At 36.2% G+C, this 16,597-nt stretch overlaps 1 protein-coding gene across 2 annotated transcripts in view; it reads left to right on the top strand.

Moving 5' to 3' along the window:
* Positions 1-236: 236 nt before the first annotated feature.
* The window catches only part of LOC131031558 (uncharacterized), a 90,951-nt gene continuing 74,590 nt past the window's right edge, over positions 237-16,597 (top strand). Inside the window, exons 1-3 of one of the 2 annotated variants that reach the window (XM_057962704.2) lie at positions 243-926; positions 2,759-2,938; positions 3,849-3,903. In XM_057962704.2, the coding sequence (XP_057818687.2) occupies positions 537-926; positions 2,759-2,938; positions 3,849-3,903 (625 nt within the window). In that variant the 5' untranslated portion in view covers positions 243-536. Of the gene's footprint in view, positions 927-2,758; positions 2,939-3,848; positions 3,904-16,597 lie in introns of both variants that reach the window. The other variant, XM_057962705.2, reaches the window with a different exon arrangement.

The raw sequence follows: 16,597 nt of genomic DNA, 5'->3' as shown, positions 1-16,597 counted from the left end.
ACTTAGTACTAATTGTTTTATCACATTTACTTTTCTATATAATGTTCTATTTTCCTAACATTTATACATTTTTATTTTAATGAATCTATATTTTCCTGGTTTCCAATAATAAATGTTTAAATAACAACATTGATATATAGCAAACATATTATTTTTCTGAGGTGTTCCCAACAACCTTACAACAAGAGAGAAGGATTAAGTTTGTTAAAATAGAAAACTGCTGAGGAGATTCTCAATCATATGTTCCTCTGCCTTGGAATTTTAGTTTTTACGAGATCATTTTATTTTAGCAGGTTAAGCGTGTGACTAAGGACTATTCTTATCTTCATGCGGATAAAACCACACCCTTATCTATGCCAAACTCTTCCTTGCGTTTTCATCCCATCCTTTGGGAATTCTCCTTTATCAGACAGAAAGAAGAAAGAATTTTCATTGCAGATTAGTGATTGGTAGTGAATTTCAAAGAGGCTTTATGACACTCCTGCACCAGACTTAAAATTGCCGTGTATAGGATTCTAATTTGCACTTAAGTAGAAATGACAACTCTAGCAGCAATCAATGCTTTAGTGGATAGCTCCTTTACCAGTTTAAGCATTTCTTCTAAACCATCCCCCATTTCTTGTTCTCCGGTTGTTCAGAAGCCCATCCAAAGGCATTTAAGTAGGTTTGATGGCCTATCAAGGTACACCAGCAAACTTGCTTTGCTTCTTCCCAGGAGTCAGAAGATATCGGGGAATGTGAAGCCTTGTGTAGTAGGTAGAGTAAGAGTGAGGGCTGTTTCAGGGTTTGCAGGGTCTCTTGTAGAAGAAGAAGAGGCAACAGAGGAAGAAGAGGCAACAGAGGAAGAAGAGGATGGTGAGGGTGCTGTGATTACCACTACGAAACCCAAAAAAGGAAAGGCTGCATTGCCACTCAAGCGTGACAGAGTATGTGTTTAACGTTCTCTTTGATTTATAAAAATTGTAGTAAGATACCGAGAATACTTGTCGTCACAATGGGAATGCGTAAATTCCACCACCACCCTCGGTCCCCACAAGAAAGTGGAAATTGGTTCTGGTTAGTTGGTGCATGCACTTGTTTTTACAGGATTTTTAGTTGCTTTCATCACTACAAAAACCAACAATGGTCAAGTGCTCACCTACTGTAAACTTTATTAAAATTTTCAACCAGGAAAGGTTTGCCAATTGTTATGCACTTGTTAACAGAAATCTTTTGAAATTGCCTAAATCACTTTGCCCAAATTGACAGATGATTATTTTTTTTATTTGGATTTCAATTGAATCTGGTAGGCATATTCTTCTCTTTTCTTTGGTGGAGTGAGGGGCACTATTACATATATGAAATCAAAATCAAAATCTAGAATGTTAGGCCTATCCTAACTGGAATTTTCGGCTGTATCGAAATGTCAGCAAAATATGCATAAGTTGACAAATTTAGGTCTATTTCAGTTTTTAATAAGGTTGCCTAAAAGGGAATTCTGTTTGATCTTTGGGTTATCTTAGGAATCTGTTACTGAATTTCTGATCTTGGGCAACTTTGCCCTAACCCTTGTTTGGTTTTCTTGTTAAATTGTAACACTCATTTGCTGTCTTTTTGTGAGCAAAAAAATCACCATCAATCTTAGACTGTAATTAGGCTTGTAAACCACATTCCAGGGGTTTCTGCTCTGCCAAATTTGCTTGGGACTTGCACCCAGCTTCATAGAGATAGCCTACATGCACAGTAGTGCTTGAATATCTGGTCATCATCATGGCAATTGCTTTGCCAGGCCACTAGACCATGGACTGCTAGTATTTAACTTTATACTAAATGTTATTGGAGATTCAATAATGTAAAGCATGTGAAATAAAATATACATCATGACGATTTTTAGGTGGGTCATTCAATTCTTTGTGCACTGTGTAATTTTGATTAAATTAGTAATTACTGACATTTATTCTTTTACAGCATATAATGTGAAGCGACTTCAATGCTGCTGCTCTTTGTTTGAATAAAAAATACTTAAAATAGCTATCAGTTTACTTTAAGATATTTTCAAACACTGTGTTGTCATTTTGTACAAAGAAGGTAGAACACTAAATTCAAAAGCTGGGAAAGACCATTGTCATATAAAAATAATTTGATTAATAGCGCCCCTTTATTGAGTGATGATCGAACATTTCTTTGGAGGTGGCCTAAGTTGTACTGTAAAAGTGTCTTTAATTGTAGTTTTAAGATTTCATTCCCAAGTGGAGTCAGCTTCATTGCCTTTTGACTCAATAAATGACTTTTTCTGTTCTAAGGAAAATGTATGAAAAATGCTCTCACTAAGGTCAGAAACTTCAACCATCATGCAAACTGTTCCCTCAGTCTCTTCCTGTTACTTTTCGCTTTGAAATTATCAGATCAGTGATCAAATTTAGAGTAACTATACTGCACTGTCTTTGTAATTTGGTTTATAAGTTTGCCTATTATAGTTTATTGGGCATTTAAGAATTTGGCATGTTAAGGTAAATTAACTAAAAGGGGGAATACAGATTCGGGGCATTCCTGATGCTCTAAATTTGCTGCTTTTCCAAAGAGATGAGACTTCATTTCATATGCGATGTACACCATTATCATGTGTTTTTGTCTTTTGAGAACATGAAAAAAGTTTTGATTTTTAAAGATACCATCACTTATCCATTCAAAATATGGCGCGGTGAGTATACTTTTAAAAAATGAGCATTGATTTGATGCTTTTATCACAAAATTGATACAAATCCTTATGTTCTTCCAGGACCGTTCAAAAAGGTTTTTGGAAATTCAGAAGGTGCGAGTGAAGAAACAGGAATACAGTCCTATAACTGCTATTAGTTTGATGAAAGCTACTGCAAGTGCAAAGTTTGTAGAGACAGTAGAGGCCCATTTCCGCCTCAATATTGATCCCAAATATAATGATCAGCAACTAAGGGCAACAGTGAGTTTGAGACAGCTGTGATACTTTTTATTTTAGATCTGGTATAGTGCAAGATTGCTATTATCTATGTATATCATCATTTATTTAAAGTGTAGCTTTGGGTATGGAGTTCAAACAGTCTAGTTTAAGTGCATTTGTGGTAGAAATCAGTAACCTAAGTTCTATAAACATTTGCATAACATGTAAAGATGTTTACTTACAGTGATGACACTAAGCCTGCAAGAGAGCAACTTTAGTTTCTTTTATTTTGCCGTTTACTTTAGCCATGGAATTAGGGGGATGTAAAGTCAGAAAATGCAGCATAGGCTGTTTTTCTGGATTGTGTGCACAGTGAGTACAGGGTAGATGTTAAAAGATTTCGGGGTTGTTTTTGTGCAGACAATGGGTTGTGAACAGGCATATTAGTTCAACCTTTTCTTCCATTAAACCATCCAAATGAAGTTAGCTGAGAATGAATCTGGAAATTGGGTCCAGAGCTCTAAGCTGTGCAACTAAATTCCATGCGAGGACTCTGTCTGGCACCGCCTCACAGTATTCTATATGTTGCTACTTATTGGACTAATCAGTTTCTACTAGGAAACATCATGACAGTCCTCAATTTAATTAAGTCCAACTCTCTCTCAGTTTTGAGAGTAAAATTCCTTTATTCATCTGCAGGAATCTTGAAAATTCTGATGTCCTTTGATGTTAGTATCCAGCTGCAACATGCTTGAACAGGCAAAATTAGTTTCAGTTGTATTCTCTGCCAGTAAAAGTGTTTTTTCTCTTTATACAGAGTCCTAGTTAAGAGTTTGTTTTATAAGTTATTTTCATTCAGATGAATTATTTTATGTTGTTTTATCAAAGCTTTAGATGTCCATTGTAATCAATATGTTTAAATGGCCAAGTGATATTATGTGGTTGTTTTCAGGTGATTTTACCGAAAGGAACTGGTCAAACTGTTAGAATAGCTGTGATTTCACAAGGTGTGTTTTCTTAACGTTTTCAAGCATTTATTGACTGTGTGTTTCTGGAGGCTATTGAAGTTATATGAACAGATTATTTAAGCTTAAACTTTGTATCATAGTGGTATGCTTTAAGATGGGATGTGTCTTTGTTTCATCAACATATCCAAATCGTTGGTAGAAATAAATTTGTGACATTCCCTTATTTGTGTCTTGTGAGTAGGACCTCTGAGTAGTTAGGAACATCGTTGTTTAAACTTGTAGTGAATTACAAATGGAGTTGATTAGATGTTTTCCTAACAATTTGTTTAAAATCCTTATCTTCTGTGATTTTTGTGCACAACTAAATATGGAAACTTAAATGATACACACTCTTTTTTATTTGAATGATTCATAGAGTTTCTTCCTATATATCCCCTTTCCTGGTCATTATGTTGCCTTCGATTAATCAGTGGGGGATCAGTAGGGGCCCTCACTCACAAAAAGAAATAGTTGCAACAAAGTACCCAAAATGGTCGAAACAGTAACATACTGACTATATCTCAAAACAAACAAACAACAGACTACCACCCTAAACACCAACTGAAAAGATACAAAGCCACAAGCTTAAATAGAGGCTCCCCACCTACCCACTCCACCAGCAGGATCAACACTCCAACCCGCCATTTCCATCACTGTGGCTTCCTCCCTTCTTTTAGCAGCACCATCTGACACAAAATCATCTCACCCACCTGCCAATATAGGAAACTTAACTCTGTAAAACACCTACACTCTTTTTGTGCAAAGTTTCTGGTTTTGACTGTGAGTTTTTTGGTTTGACGTTTCGGATCAAACTCTATGATCCTTCATCAGGAAATAAGAGCAGAGAAGAGAAAATGTATCTAAACTCCATGACTCTGTAAAACACCTACACTCTTTGCTTGTGCCACACAAGATCACTTGCATCCAAATAGGTATCCAGGAAGCACTTGACATTTCAAAATGCCCACTGCTATGAGTAACCATTAAATTCTCTGCTAGCCAGCCTAAGTCAAGACAATATGCTTCAAGCTCTTTGTATTCCTTGTACAGGGTTAAAATTCACTTCCTCACCAAGCTAAGATCCTTAAGAGAAGTTGGGGTTTGGAAACTTCAATCAGAGCCTTAACATCATCCTGCACATCACCAACATAGCCCATATCCTTGAACAAAGAGGGCAACAATAGAGAAAGGTACTGGACCCTATTCTCTATAGACGGCACAACCAACACTGGCATCTAAACAAATTCCTCTCATGATATCAACTGGGGAGGACCATCACCATCTACACCTGCTTTGACCAACACAACTTTGGCAAAGCCAAAAATTGTGTGATCCTTGTTATTAACAGTTGCACAAAGTTGATTATTGGAAATTTTCCCTCCTAAGAAGGGATCACTAGGTTTTCTAGAGCCATGCTGATGGGCCATTGTAGTGAAAGTACATCACCAAAAAATGACACTGTCAAAACCAACCAACATGCCAACACGACACCTGCAACCAAACACAAATCTGGAGGAAGCAAAACAGTGGCGTTGTAATATGAAACAGGGTCAACATCATTTAATAATGCAAAACATTGGTGGAGGAGGCTGACATGTGCCTTCCACGGGGATGCGTACCCCCCCTTTTTGGCCACGTCTCCTTGAGGGGGACGTCTCCGAGACGGGGACGCGACATCCCCCACCGTCCCGCCACCGCCACCTAATCACCGTCGGAGATGTGGAGACGTCTGGGCGTCTCCCCATCCTTCGAGAGACGTGCAGACGTCTCTCGAGGGACAGGGAGATGCCCAGACGTCTCCCGTCGCCCCCACGTATATGCAATGTTTAAAATTAAATTTTTTAAAAAAGTGACTTTTTTGGGGGTTAAGGGTTAACCCTAATTGGACGTGGGCCAATAGAAAAATAACACCCGACGCCTTTAGAAAATAATAAAAGTATTTTTGGCCGCGCGGGGCGCTGCCCCTCGACCGTGCAAGGGGCGCTGCCCCCAAACCCCTGTTGAAAAATATAGGGGGAAACCGTGCCGATAGAAGTAGGGAAAATTTAACCTCCGAGTCTGATTAGGCTCCATATAACAACATAATTAGCATTGAAGAAATCTTGGTATTTAGATTTACTAATTTAGTATTTCAAATTTCCTATAGTCTCATTTGAAATGTAATTCTTATATTGTAATACTGTCATACATCTTTTCAAAACTAGTTTTTCAAGTACTATATATATATGTATAACTATATCAGCACCACCACCTCGCCACCCCCCCCGCCACCGTCCCCCCGCCGTCCCCAAACTTAGTCCCTTGGTCCCCCCGTCCCGGAAACGCGTCCCCACGTCCCCCCATCCCCAACGCCCGTGGAACACTGCTAGTAATTTGGCAATGTATGCAAAGCTCTTCTTCACACAAAACCCAAGCCCCAATCTTCATGTCCAGTAAAGTCTAGAACACTTGCTCTAGTGGTTACCCTCAATCACCAACTTAGCGTTCTTCATGAGATCCCAAGAAAAAAATGCATATCAACAAATTAAGGAGGTTTAAAAATCAACAATTTGTCCAATCCTGGTCAAGAAGTGCTTCGCTCATTGAGAGCTGAGAAGCACCCCTGGTCCACTCCAGTATTTGCCAACAAATCTGCTGGCAAGTTAGCTTCTCTGAAGCAGTGTGAGAACACACTTATCGAATGAATTTGTAAGCACCAAAGCCTTCTTGAAAAAATGACATTTTTCCAATTCAAGCACTAGCTTTTGCAACAACTATTAATCACATGTAAAGAATCACCTTTCACCACCAATTGCTTACATCCAAGATAAGAAGCTACGGTCATCCTAGAAACAATTTCCTTTTATTCTGCTTCATTATAAGTTTGATATACAAGGGAAAATGAACCCTTGTGGACAAAAGAATCACTACCATTTCTAGTGAGAATACCACTTCTCAAATGAATTTGTAAGCACCAAAGCCTCCTTGAAAATATACTATTTTTTCAATTCAGGCACTAGATTTTGCAACGACTATTAATCACAATTAAAGGGTCACCCTTCACCACCAATTTCTTACATCCATGAGAAACTAAGACTATCCTTGAATCCTTTTTTCTGCTTCATTATTGGTTTGATATCAAAGAAAAAGTGAAGCCCTGTGGACAAAATCACCACATCATTTCTAGTGATAAAATCAGCTCCAATCTGCCCAGGATTACCCTTAGAGGCACCATCAAAATTCAACTTAAAATGACCATCTGGGGATCTCATCCAAGATACATTTTATAGCTAAAAATGTTATTTCTTTTCACTTTAGTGGGAATATTGCATTTTAAAATGATCAAATGGTTTTTTCAATAATTCAACTAGTTGCTTCATTGGAGGTTTGCCAAGACTTAGGCTCCCCAAGGTGTGAGGATTGTTAGGCTGAATAATTTATGTTCAGCTTAAAGGACAGATAAAAATAAAATAAAATATTAAGCTAATATGTCTTAGCTACATCACTTGTAGTTTATGGTATATCTTAAATATTAAGCTAATATGTCTTACGGCTGCTATTTTTGATTTGATCCTTGCACATGTTTGGGGTAAGGATTGCATTACCACAATACTCTTCAAATCCTTGCACTTTCCAATAGCATAGGATTTAAATTAGAAAGTAGATTTCTTTATTTGCATTCAATGCATTTTGCCAATATGGTGGCCTGGAATGAAACCATGCTCCTGAATCTGGAGGGGACAAATCACTTATTGTAACTTGTTCATTTTAGTTATTTACAAGATTTTGCTAATGCAACTCTATAGGTGAAGCGTGCGGGTGGACCTCCATAAATATTATTGTTGTTCAGGACTCATGGAGTTCCATCAAACATATCAGTGAAATATGGAGGAAAATCCTTATCATTACATAAGTACTTGGGGGACTCTGGAAATCATTGAACTCCTACCCATGGGAACATAACACTATATTTACAATCCCTTGAGCTGTGCCTACCACAATTGAATACGATTTTTCCCAACTGAGCATCTGTGGCTTTTATTTTCCTGCAATTATAAACTTATCCAGAAACACATTCACCATATACTTATATACAAGTGTGCTTCTAAGTCCTTCAAAGTAAAAATCACATTAGGAAAAGCATATGATGATTATGATCACAATGGATTCTTCTGGTTGTTGCAATTTCACTCATGAACTGGCTTTCACTGTGTCTTGAATGATCAATAATTTTAACAGCCACCATATGACCTCATTGGAGCTTTCATAATTTCATTTATAAACCATGCCATATTCTCTTACCCCCAATTTATCTGCAAAGTTGTTGGTGATCTTCTTCACTTGAGAATAAGAATATCTGCTGGGCATTCATGAACATGAAGGATTGTCCCACATTAGAAATAGATCTCAAGTGCCTATAATTAACCACAAACATTGCAGCAACTCTTTAGCAAGCTGACCATTACAGTGGTAACACCTGGTTTTGAAGGCACAGCATGTTTGAGATAAATATTTTACAAGTCAAAAGAAAGAATATTAAAAATAGGTGAGACATGCTTTGTGTGTTATACCACATATTCAACATATGGATTGTTCCAGAGAAAGGAAAATGTTATTATTATAAGTTTGAATGAAGAATAATATCTAGGGTTTATTACTTTGACCGAGGTCCATCCTTCAATCTGAATACAAGTTATTCAGTCTAATTCTCAAATCTTGCAGGTCACAAGTATTGGCTGGTTAGTGGGTGAAAAGCCTATAGCAGTGAGTGTATTCTCTGTTTCTTCCCTCTACTAACAAATGCTTAAAGGTGCTTGTGTGCAAACTGTGTTTCCTTGCCTCATAATTAATAACAACATTCTGAGGAAAAATGTCAGTATCATAATGACTACTTATGAGTAATTTAGAGATGACTTAAAAAATTACATGGGTCAAATCCCAAAAAGTAAAAACATCTTATCTGGTCTTTCTATGGATGTTGTTTTAGTTGCAGTAAATATTGTGGTTGCATTTTGTCTAGAATTCCAGGTACTTCTGCTACTGTAGATATTGTCTTAAACCTGGTAGAAGCACACAAAGCTTACGAAGATAGCCCAAATTGCTTTTCTTCTGTTTCTAATTTCTGCTAACGTGAAAAACTATTTTTTGGTTTATATAGGTACCTGTATTAATCTTTGAAATCTAAATGAATTTTTTCATTCACTAGGTTGTTAAAGGTTGAACTTTTACCATAAATTTTATTTGTTATCGATTGAATCCTGATGGTGCCCTAATCAGACTATTATTCTCCAATCTGGATTATTATTTCCCTTAGTCTACTGTCTTAAAAATTGGTGCCCTAATCAGACTATTATTCTCCAATCTGGATTATTATTTCCCTTAGTCTACTGTCTTAAAAATTCAACAGGTCTGAAGTTTCTTAGCTGATTTAGATAACTGGAGGCATGGGATTTAGGGTTATGGATGTCATTTTGTTATTCTATTATCTCAAAATTCAACTCTAACTAGAAATCTAGAGGCATTTATGCTCCCCTGCTTGAATTAACTTCAAATTGATAGGTTAGAATGTGAACAGTAGTGGAATTCTTGTTCTTTAGCTGCTGTAAATGAGACACAAGTGCAGTTGTATGGAACAGAGATGAAACAACAAGAAACTTAAAAAAAAAGGATTGAGACAAGATTTTTAGCCTAGAATCTCAACTGTCAGATAAACCAGCTGGAAGTGGAAAAAGATCAGCATCCTCTCTTTTCCTTAGCCAAAAGTAGTTACAAACTAAGTCACAGAGTTCTCAGAATTTTGGCCATAAAGTTTGAAATTTGGCAAACTTCAAAACACGACCAAAAATTCGTCAGAATAATCTTATAGGTAAAGGGCATAGGTTTTTTTAATAAAATATTTTGTAACAAACGTTTTGTCCTGCCCCTGTTGAAGTAAGGGCGGTTCAGTATTATCTTGTCCGGGCAAACCCAGTCACGGTTTTTTGACGGCTGTCATTTTTGCTCAGGCCTGTGAATAGGCAGAGTTCCATAGGAGGACGATGATTCTGAGCATTAACTGACCAGGGTTTCAAATCCTGTAGCTTTTTGACTTCATTCTTTTGTTCTCTCATGGCTCTCTACAGGCGCTTCACTCCAACATTCTCTCCACAGGCTGCCGCATTTTACCGTACAGTAGCATTCTTGAGTATTCCACAAACACCATTGGGTTCCTGGTTGGGTTAAGGTAACCCTCTACGATTCATTCAGATCAATCCCGCCTAGATTTGCAAGCTGAGCAAGCAGATTAATATATTTAATGTATATTTGTGAAAAGTTTAGCATATGTTAAAGTCTTACATATACATACATATGTATGTATGTATGTATGTATGTATACATCTGTACATATATATATATATATTTATACATACATATACATACATAGATAGATATACATACGTATATGTATAGGTATGTACATATACATACATATATGTATGTATCTATATGTATATGTGTGTGTGTATGTATATATATGTGTATATGTATATGTGTATGTGTATGTATATGTATATGTATATGTATATGTATATGTATGTATGTATGTATGTATATTTGTGGGTATATTTAATATATTTATCAATTGTATATTAATAATAGTTAAATTAAAGTTTTAAACATATTTATATTATAATGTTTAAATTTAATATAATATTGTTTTATTTTTATGGATTTATTATTTATATTTAAAAAAAAATAATTTTATATAAAATGAATTTAATCATGAATTTTTTTCCGATTTTTTTCCTTGCCGAACTTTATCCGAATTTTATTGTTGTCAAACACGAATTTGAACTCGAACCTTGTGACATAGGTTACAAAGAACTCTTGATAGAATATGTACGATACTTTTCCTACTGTTGCAGTCCTCATATTTGCATCAAGCTAGTTCTTGCTTTGATTGAGATTGTCTATCATGATTAGATCTTTGTGAGAGTCCTTCCATGTGCTTAGGACTCCCAAACAATTTGGGAACATTATTTTTTTTCTGACATTATTCTGCATGTTTATTTGAAATAGGTGAAACTGCCACCCTACTAACTCCCTAGGTTCTGGCATTGATAAAATTGCTTTCTGATTTTTGCTTCAGTTCATATGGAATCTGGTTTTTTGATAAACTGAACTTGTTTTCTACATCATACATCCCCCTTTCAGGAGGCTTTATTCCCGCAAAAACCTAGCCTTTTAGGAGATGTAGGAATGATTCAATTCCTCCTTGAGGCACCATTTTGATTGCCTTAGTCTCTTTCCCTTGATGTCGATCTTCCCAGAATCTGGTCCATTTATTGTCTCTCTGACTGTTTTCTACAATACTATGTTCTACAACTTACCTTGAGTATACATGATCAAGTCTTCGATAGAGGGTATGGATCATATGGATGCAAGTTTTCACAATTGATTACTAAGTGCATACTCAGGAATGAAGGTAGTGCAAGTTCGAACTCCTCTCTCCAACATGAATGCATCATATGGATGCAAGTTTTCATTGTTGATTACTAAGCATAAACTCATAAATGAATGTAGTTCAAGTTTGAAAGCATTCTGTCCAACTTGTTCCAAGATGGAAAATGGTCCAAATTGTAGAGTTTGAGCTTCCTATCTTGTCCTTGGAGTCTTCCCCTTGCTTATGCAAAGTCACATGCTATTGAAAATGTACATGGCTTGAAACTTCTCCAACTGTTCCCACATTGCGAGACTGATTTTCTTAATACTCTCAATAAATTTCACTATTTTTGGTCAACTCTTTGTCCAGTTCTTCCCCATCCTTTGCTATCTCAAACAACATGTAGGTTCAATTGTGTAGTTTTGTAGGTTCCAATGTTAGGGGCCACAATATTGAAGCATTGGCTTTGATCCTTTTCTTGACAGTGTGTCTAGTCGTGTGACACAAAACTTTGGAACCTAATAAAATTGCAAAGTTGATCCCATAGGAACATTGCATTTTGACTCATTATGAACAATTTTTAAAAAAATAAAAGAGCAAGTAGGTTAGAAGAAAAATAACCTAAATGCATGTTAAAAGGTGGCATATTAGTTATGTATGCACTGCTCCAATGTAAGAACTTTGAATGTAATCTAAAGATTCATCCCACGCCCTTGGTTACTTGTTGTTATAGCTCCTTATTTAACCAAGGTCTGAAGTACATCTTCCTTTGGCCCATTTGTCTAAGGATGGAAGATTATGTCTCTTGTTACCTTGGAATCCATCTTGCCTAACAAGGTGGTCCAAAAATTGCCTAAAACATTTGAACCTTTGTTTGGCATAGTGGATTTAGTCAAACCAAAGTGCTTCCAAACATTAGAAAATAACACTTTGGTGCATGCCTTTTTATTATCTTCTCACATGGAATTAAAATACACATCTTATTGAATCTATTCACTGCATTATACAGAATAGTCATGTACATGCTTAGAAATTGGTAAAACCAGCACAAAATCTGTAGAGATGTTTTCCCATGCACAAGTAGATGCATGTATAACTCTTCTTTCCAAAACTTAAACTTATACAAGACATTTTACATTCTTTAATGAACTTTGAGATTTATTCTTGCATTTTTTTGCTGATACACATAGCTTTGCAAATAAGTCATGGATCTTCCATTGCCAAAATAGTTCAAAACTTTGGAAATGTGTGTGCTTTCATGGGTAAAAGTATATGCTCCTTTGTCATACATAGCTTACCCAACTTGCAAAGTAGCTCATTATTGAAGAATTTAATTTTTTCTTCAACACCTTGTCTCCAAATTTGATATATTTCCCCAACAGTTGTGTCTTGAGCATATTATGCTTACTCATAAGCCTCTTTTTTGAATGGTTCGAGTTGTGAAACTGTTGCCAACGTTGAAATTTGCTTTGAAATTGGTGGCCTAAATTGGTAAATTTTAAATCTTCACTCGAAACCAAAAGTTGTAGTTTAGAAAAAGAATTGGAATCACAATTAATATATAGAAGAATCACACAAGAATATAGAAAATGATGCTTTTATTCCATAGGTAGTTCTCAATATAATGGTTAGCAGTACAAGGAAGATCTATCACAAAATCAATGGCCTCACCTCTACAATGTAAGTGCTACTTGAAGGACCAACAGTTGTCAGTTAAGATGCAATTGTTGTTCTAGCTATTTATAAAAAGTTAAAACCATGTTAACATACATCATCTAAGAAGACAATGATAACAACATAACTAGGTCGGGCACAAACCATGTATTAACAATTACTTATTACTGTCAATATTTATCCCCTCAAAGAGAATTCACATTCCCATACAGCATAGCTAATGAACAAAGAAATACAAAGAGTAAGGAAGAGTGGGGGAAGAAGATGGACCTTGGAGGAGTATTGGTGTTGCATATACCTGAAGAGCGAGCCCCAGTAGGTCTCATTTGCTTCATTGCAGCCTTTAGTGTATACAGTTGCTTTGTTTGCTGCTTCAGGCAATTGTTGTTGATGATTTCCCTTTCTCTTGAGCTTTTAAGCATGTGAACAACTTGCTGAAGCTTTCTTGAAAAGATTATTCTCTGATGCAAGGTGCTCAAGCTTGCCATCGTGGTCTTTATTTTAGCAAATTCTTGCTCATAGTCAACAGCCTTAATGGCATGAATCTGTGTAAGCTGAGTTTGTCGAGCAAGCTATTCTCCTTTGCTCCTCTATCTCACCTCAGAAGGCGTAACCTTTTCCTCTGATAGATAATGTTGCTCACATAAGGTGTTGTGCAATATCAAGCACTGATATTGGAAGTGGTTCTTGTTTGAGTTTGGGGCCTCCAGAATATGGGCAACTAAAAAATTAACAAGAAGGTGAGATATGGTTAGCAATCTCTACTTTGATGTCTCAGATGTATTCTGCCTCGGTGAACCGTGGTTCATAATATCCTGCACAAATTTGAAATGGTTGTCCTTCTTTGCAGACTTTTAGATGTGGGTTGCCTCTTCCAAATTCAAAGGATAATAAAAGAAAGATAAAAAAAGAAATAATCCTAATTTCTGCTTGTGACCATAATATGTCAATGGGGCTTGGAAATACAACTAGACACAATGACAAGAAAGAACCAAAAAGAGGCTCCAAAGAAGCTACAATCTACAAATAACTTAAAGAAAAACAAAATCTGGAATTCTTGGCAACAGCTTTAGCCTTAGGCCTCATGCTTTTTAAGATGTGATATTATTTACCATGTGGATCTGGGAAAAGAAACTGTACAGTGGAAGAACTACTAAGTCCAGCTTGTGAAGTTATAATAGAAGAGACAAACTCCTTATCCACCTTGGTTTAGAATGATTCAGGCGCTTGTGCTGGCATGCACTCCACCTATTCGAGTAATTCAGGCAAGCATCTTATGGCCAGATGTGCAAACAGAGAATGGAGTCTTGATAGGAAGAATATCCAATGTAGTGTTGATAGGGGCACCTATTTGGTATAACCTTTCCTCAATATGATGAGCCTTATCATGATGTAAAGGAGGTTAAATAGATGTGTGTGGTTCTGAAGAAGGGTGATTACCATGCTGGCCCTAATCTCCATTGGGTCTTTGTTAAGTCACTTTACTCAAGTTTGCTAATTACATCCTTCCCATCTGAAGCTACTTCCCCTATCAACACCTACTTGCACTTCTTAAAGGTCGGTTTGTAATCTTTGGAGATGTCATCCTCTGCACTATAGCATTTACAAGATAAGTACCCAATGATTTCCATCTTAAAAATAGATGGCCAAGCAGGGTCATAATTGGTGTCCAATGTGAGGTCTCTATTCAACATCACTTGCATAAACATTGCACCTAGGAATAACCCAATAACATGTTGGGTCATGTAGAACCCCTTACACTTTAGGGAGAGACATGCGAATCTTAGTAGATAATGATTTCCCTTGTTTCAATCTTTCTGTGTAATTCGTCATCCACACAATCATTCCAAGACTTAAGTAAAACCAATCATCCTACTATAGTTGACATCTATAATGCATCTCCATTCTTTGGTGGCCAATTCCTTTGTTAATCCTCTATTGCCTTTATCCCACTTCTTTTCCATCTATATACTTGTTACATCTACTTGACAGAGAGATAAGGTTTTTTGTGTTTGTGTCAAGAGGCTATTGGTTGGCTTCTATATTGGAGGAACTAAAGACGGTACACTAAAAACTCAGTGCAATCAGCTAGTATGGAATAAATATGAGCATTTTGATCCATATATTGTACAAAGGATTCACATTGCTCTTTGTATGGAGAATGTAGTTGCAAATGGTCATATGATTTAATGAATTGTGGTTGAGAAATAAACAAATGAGAAATCCAATTTGATTGCACATTGGACCATGAAAATGCTCCACCTAGTGTACCATTGAACCTAGACCATATTACATGTGCTTCAAGATTTTGTTCATTATCCTTGTATGCCATGAATGTTCTTTCATCCAATTCATCAACTAGAAGGAATGAATCTCTATTTTTGCCCATTATTGAATTCAGCGAAGAGTGAATTGTAGAAGTCTAGACTAATGCAGTTGAAGAGTCATTGATTGTTTTAGTAGGATACATAGACAAGGTTTGGACAATGGCTTGATAAATTTCAGGAGTCGTATATAGTGAAATTTTGCTGAGGTTGGAATGGTCCAATGGAGGAATGTTGGTAGCAGCCATATGGTGAAGGTTATTTTGTTCATTTCTTTTATTTTTCTACTATATAGTGGGCTATGCGGTGGGCAATTGAGCAAATCGTAAAGTTAATTGAATAAGTTTTCTGAATGGAAAAATAGGTTGTACAACTGAGAAATCATTATATTTAATATACTCTTCTCTTGGATGTGTGGTGAAGGAATAACGTGGTCATACAATCAAAGATGAGTTAACTTTGGGGTCATAATTTGTAATATGTGTTGCTTTGAAATGTTGTATGGTGGAGCCTTTGACAACTTCTTGTATGATGAAATTTGAGGTTTTATAAATTGTAATTGATTTTTTTGAGTGAAAGAAAATAAAAATAATCTAATTAATTCCTAGGTCAATATAGGAATAGTTGGTCAAATCGTGGTGAAAGAAAAAGTTTAATAGTTAATCTAATTATTTTTTCTGTCTGTAGCAAAACAATTCTTTTCTTTATTATTCTTTTTGTGTTTCTCATGTGGGGCCCACCTGCTATTTTCCTCTATGAGTTCATTACTTTTCTATTCAACCCACTATATAGCGAGTTTCCCTTTTCCATAATTTTCTTGTGAGGCTTGCTTTGGTTTGACTTCAATGTTGTGCCAAAATATTTGTAGCATTCATGAGGACAAGAAGTATCCAAAGCTCCAAATCAAATAATTTTTGAAGGCATACTTTCATTTATTTTGGAATCTTTATTGAAGTTGGGTGTCTCCATTGGAACATCTAAGTGAACCATGTTAGTGTCGGTTTTTATCTTCCTAGAGAGATATTTATTTTTCCTTAGTATTCGTTTTTTCCTACACTTTTATCAGTCTTGCTTAGGCTCATAAAGTGAGTGTAACTAGGATATGATGTTGAGGTGCCCCTTTTCTTAAAGGGTGGAGCATTTTCTGTTTTTGGACTACTTGGTGGTCTCACTTGATTAGTTGGATTTGCCACCTCCATCCTCTCCTTAGTTATATATAAACTCACTACCTAGCTTGTATTTGACATTCATTTTGCACACATTGTGATGCTCTTGCATAGGTTGGCATTCATGT

The sequence above is a fragment of the Cryptomeria japonica genome, chromosome 8, assembly GCF_030272615.1.
Source record: "Cryptomeria japonica chromosome 8, Sugi_1.0, whole genome shotgun sequence".
NCBI classification, from domain to species: domain Eukaryota; kingdom Viridiplantae; phylum Streptophyta; class Pinopsida; order Cupressales; family Cupressaceae; genus Cryptomeria; species Cryptomeria japonica.
Note: the sequence above shows the minus strand (reverse complement) of the source record. Positions and strands in the feature narration are given on the sequence as shown.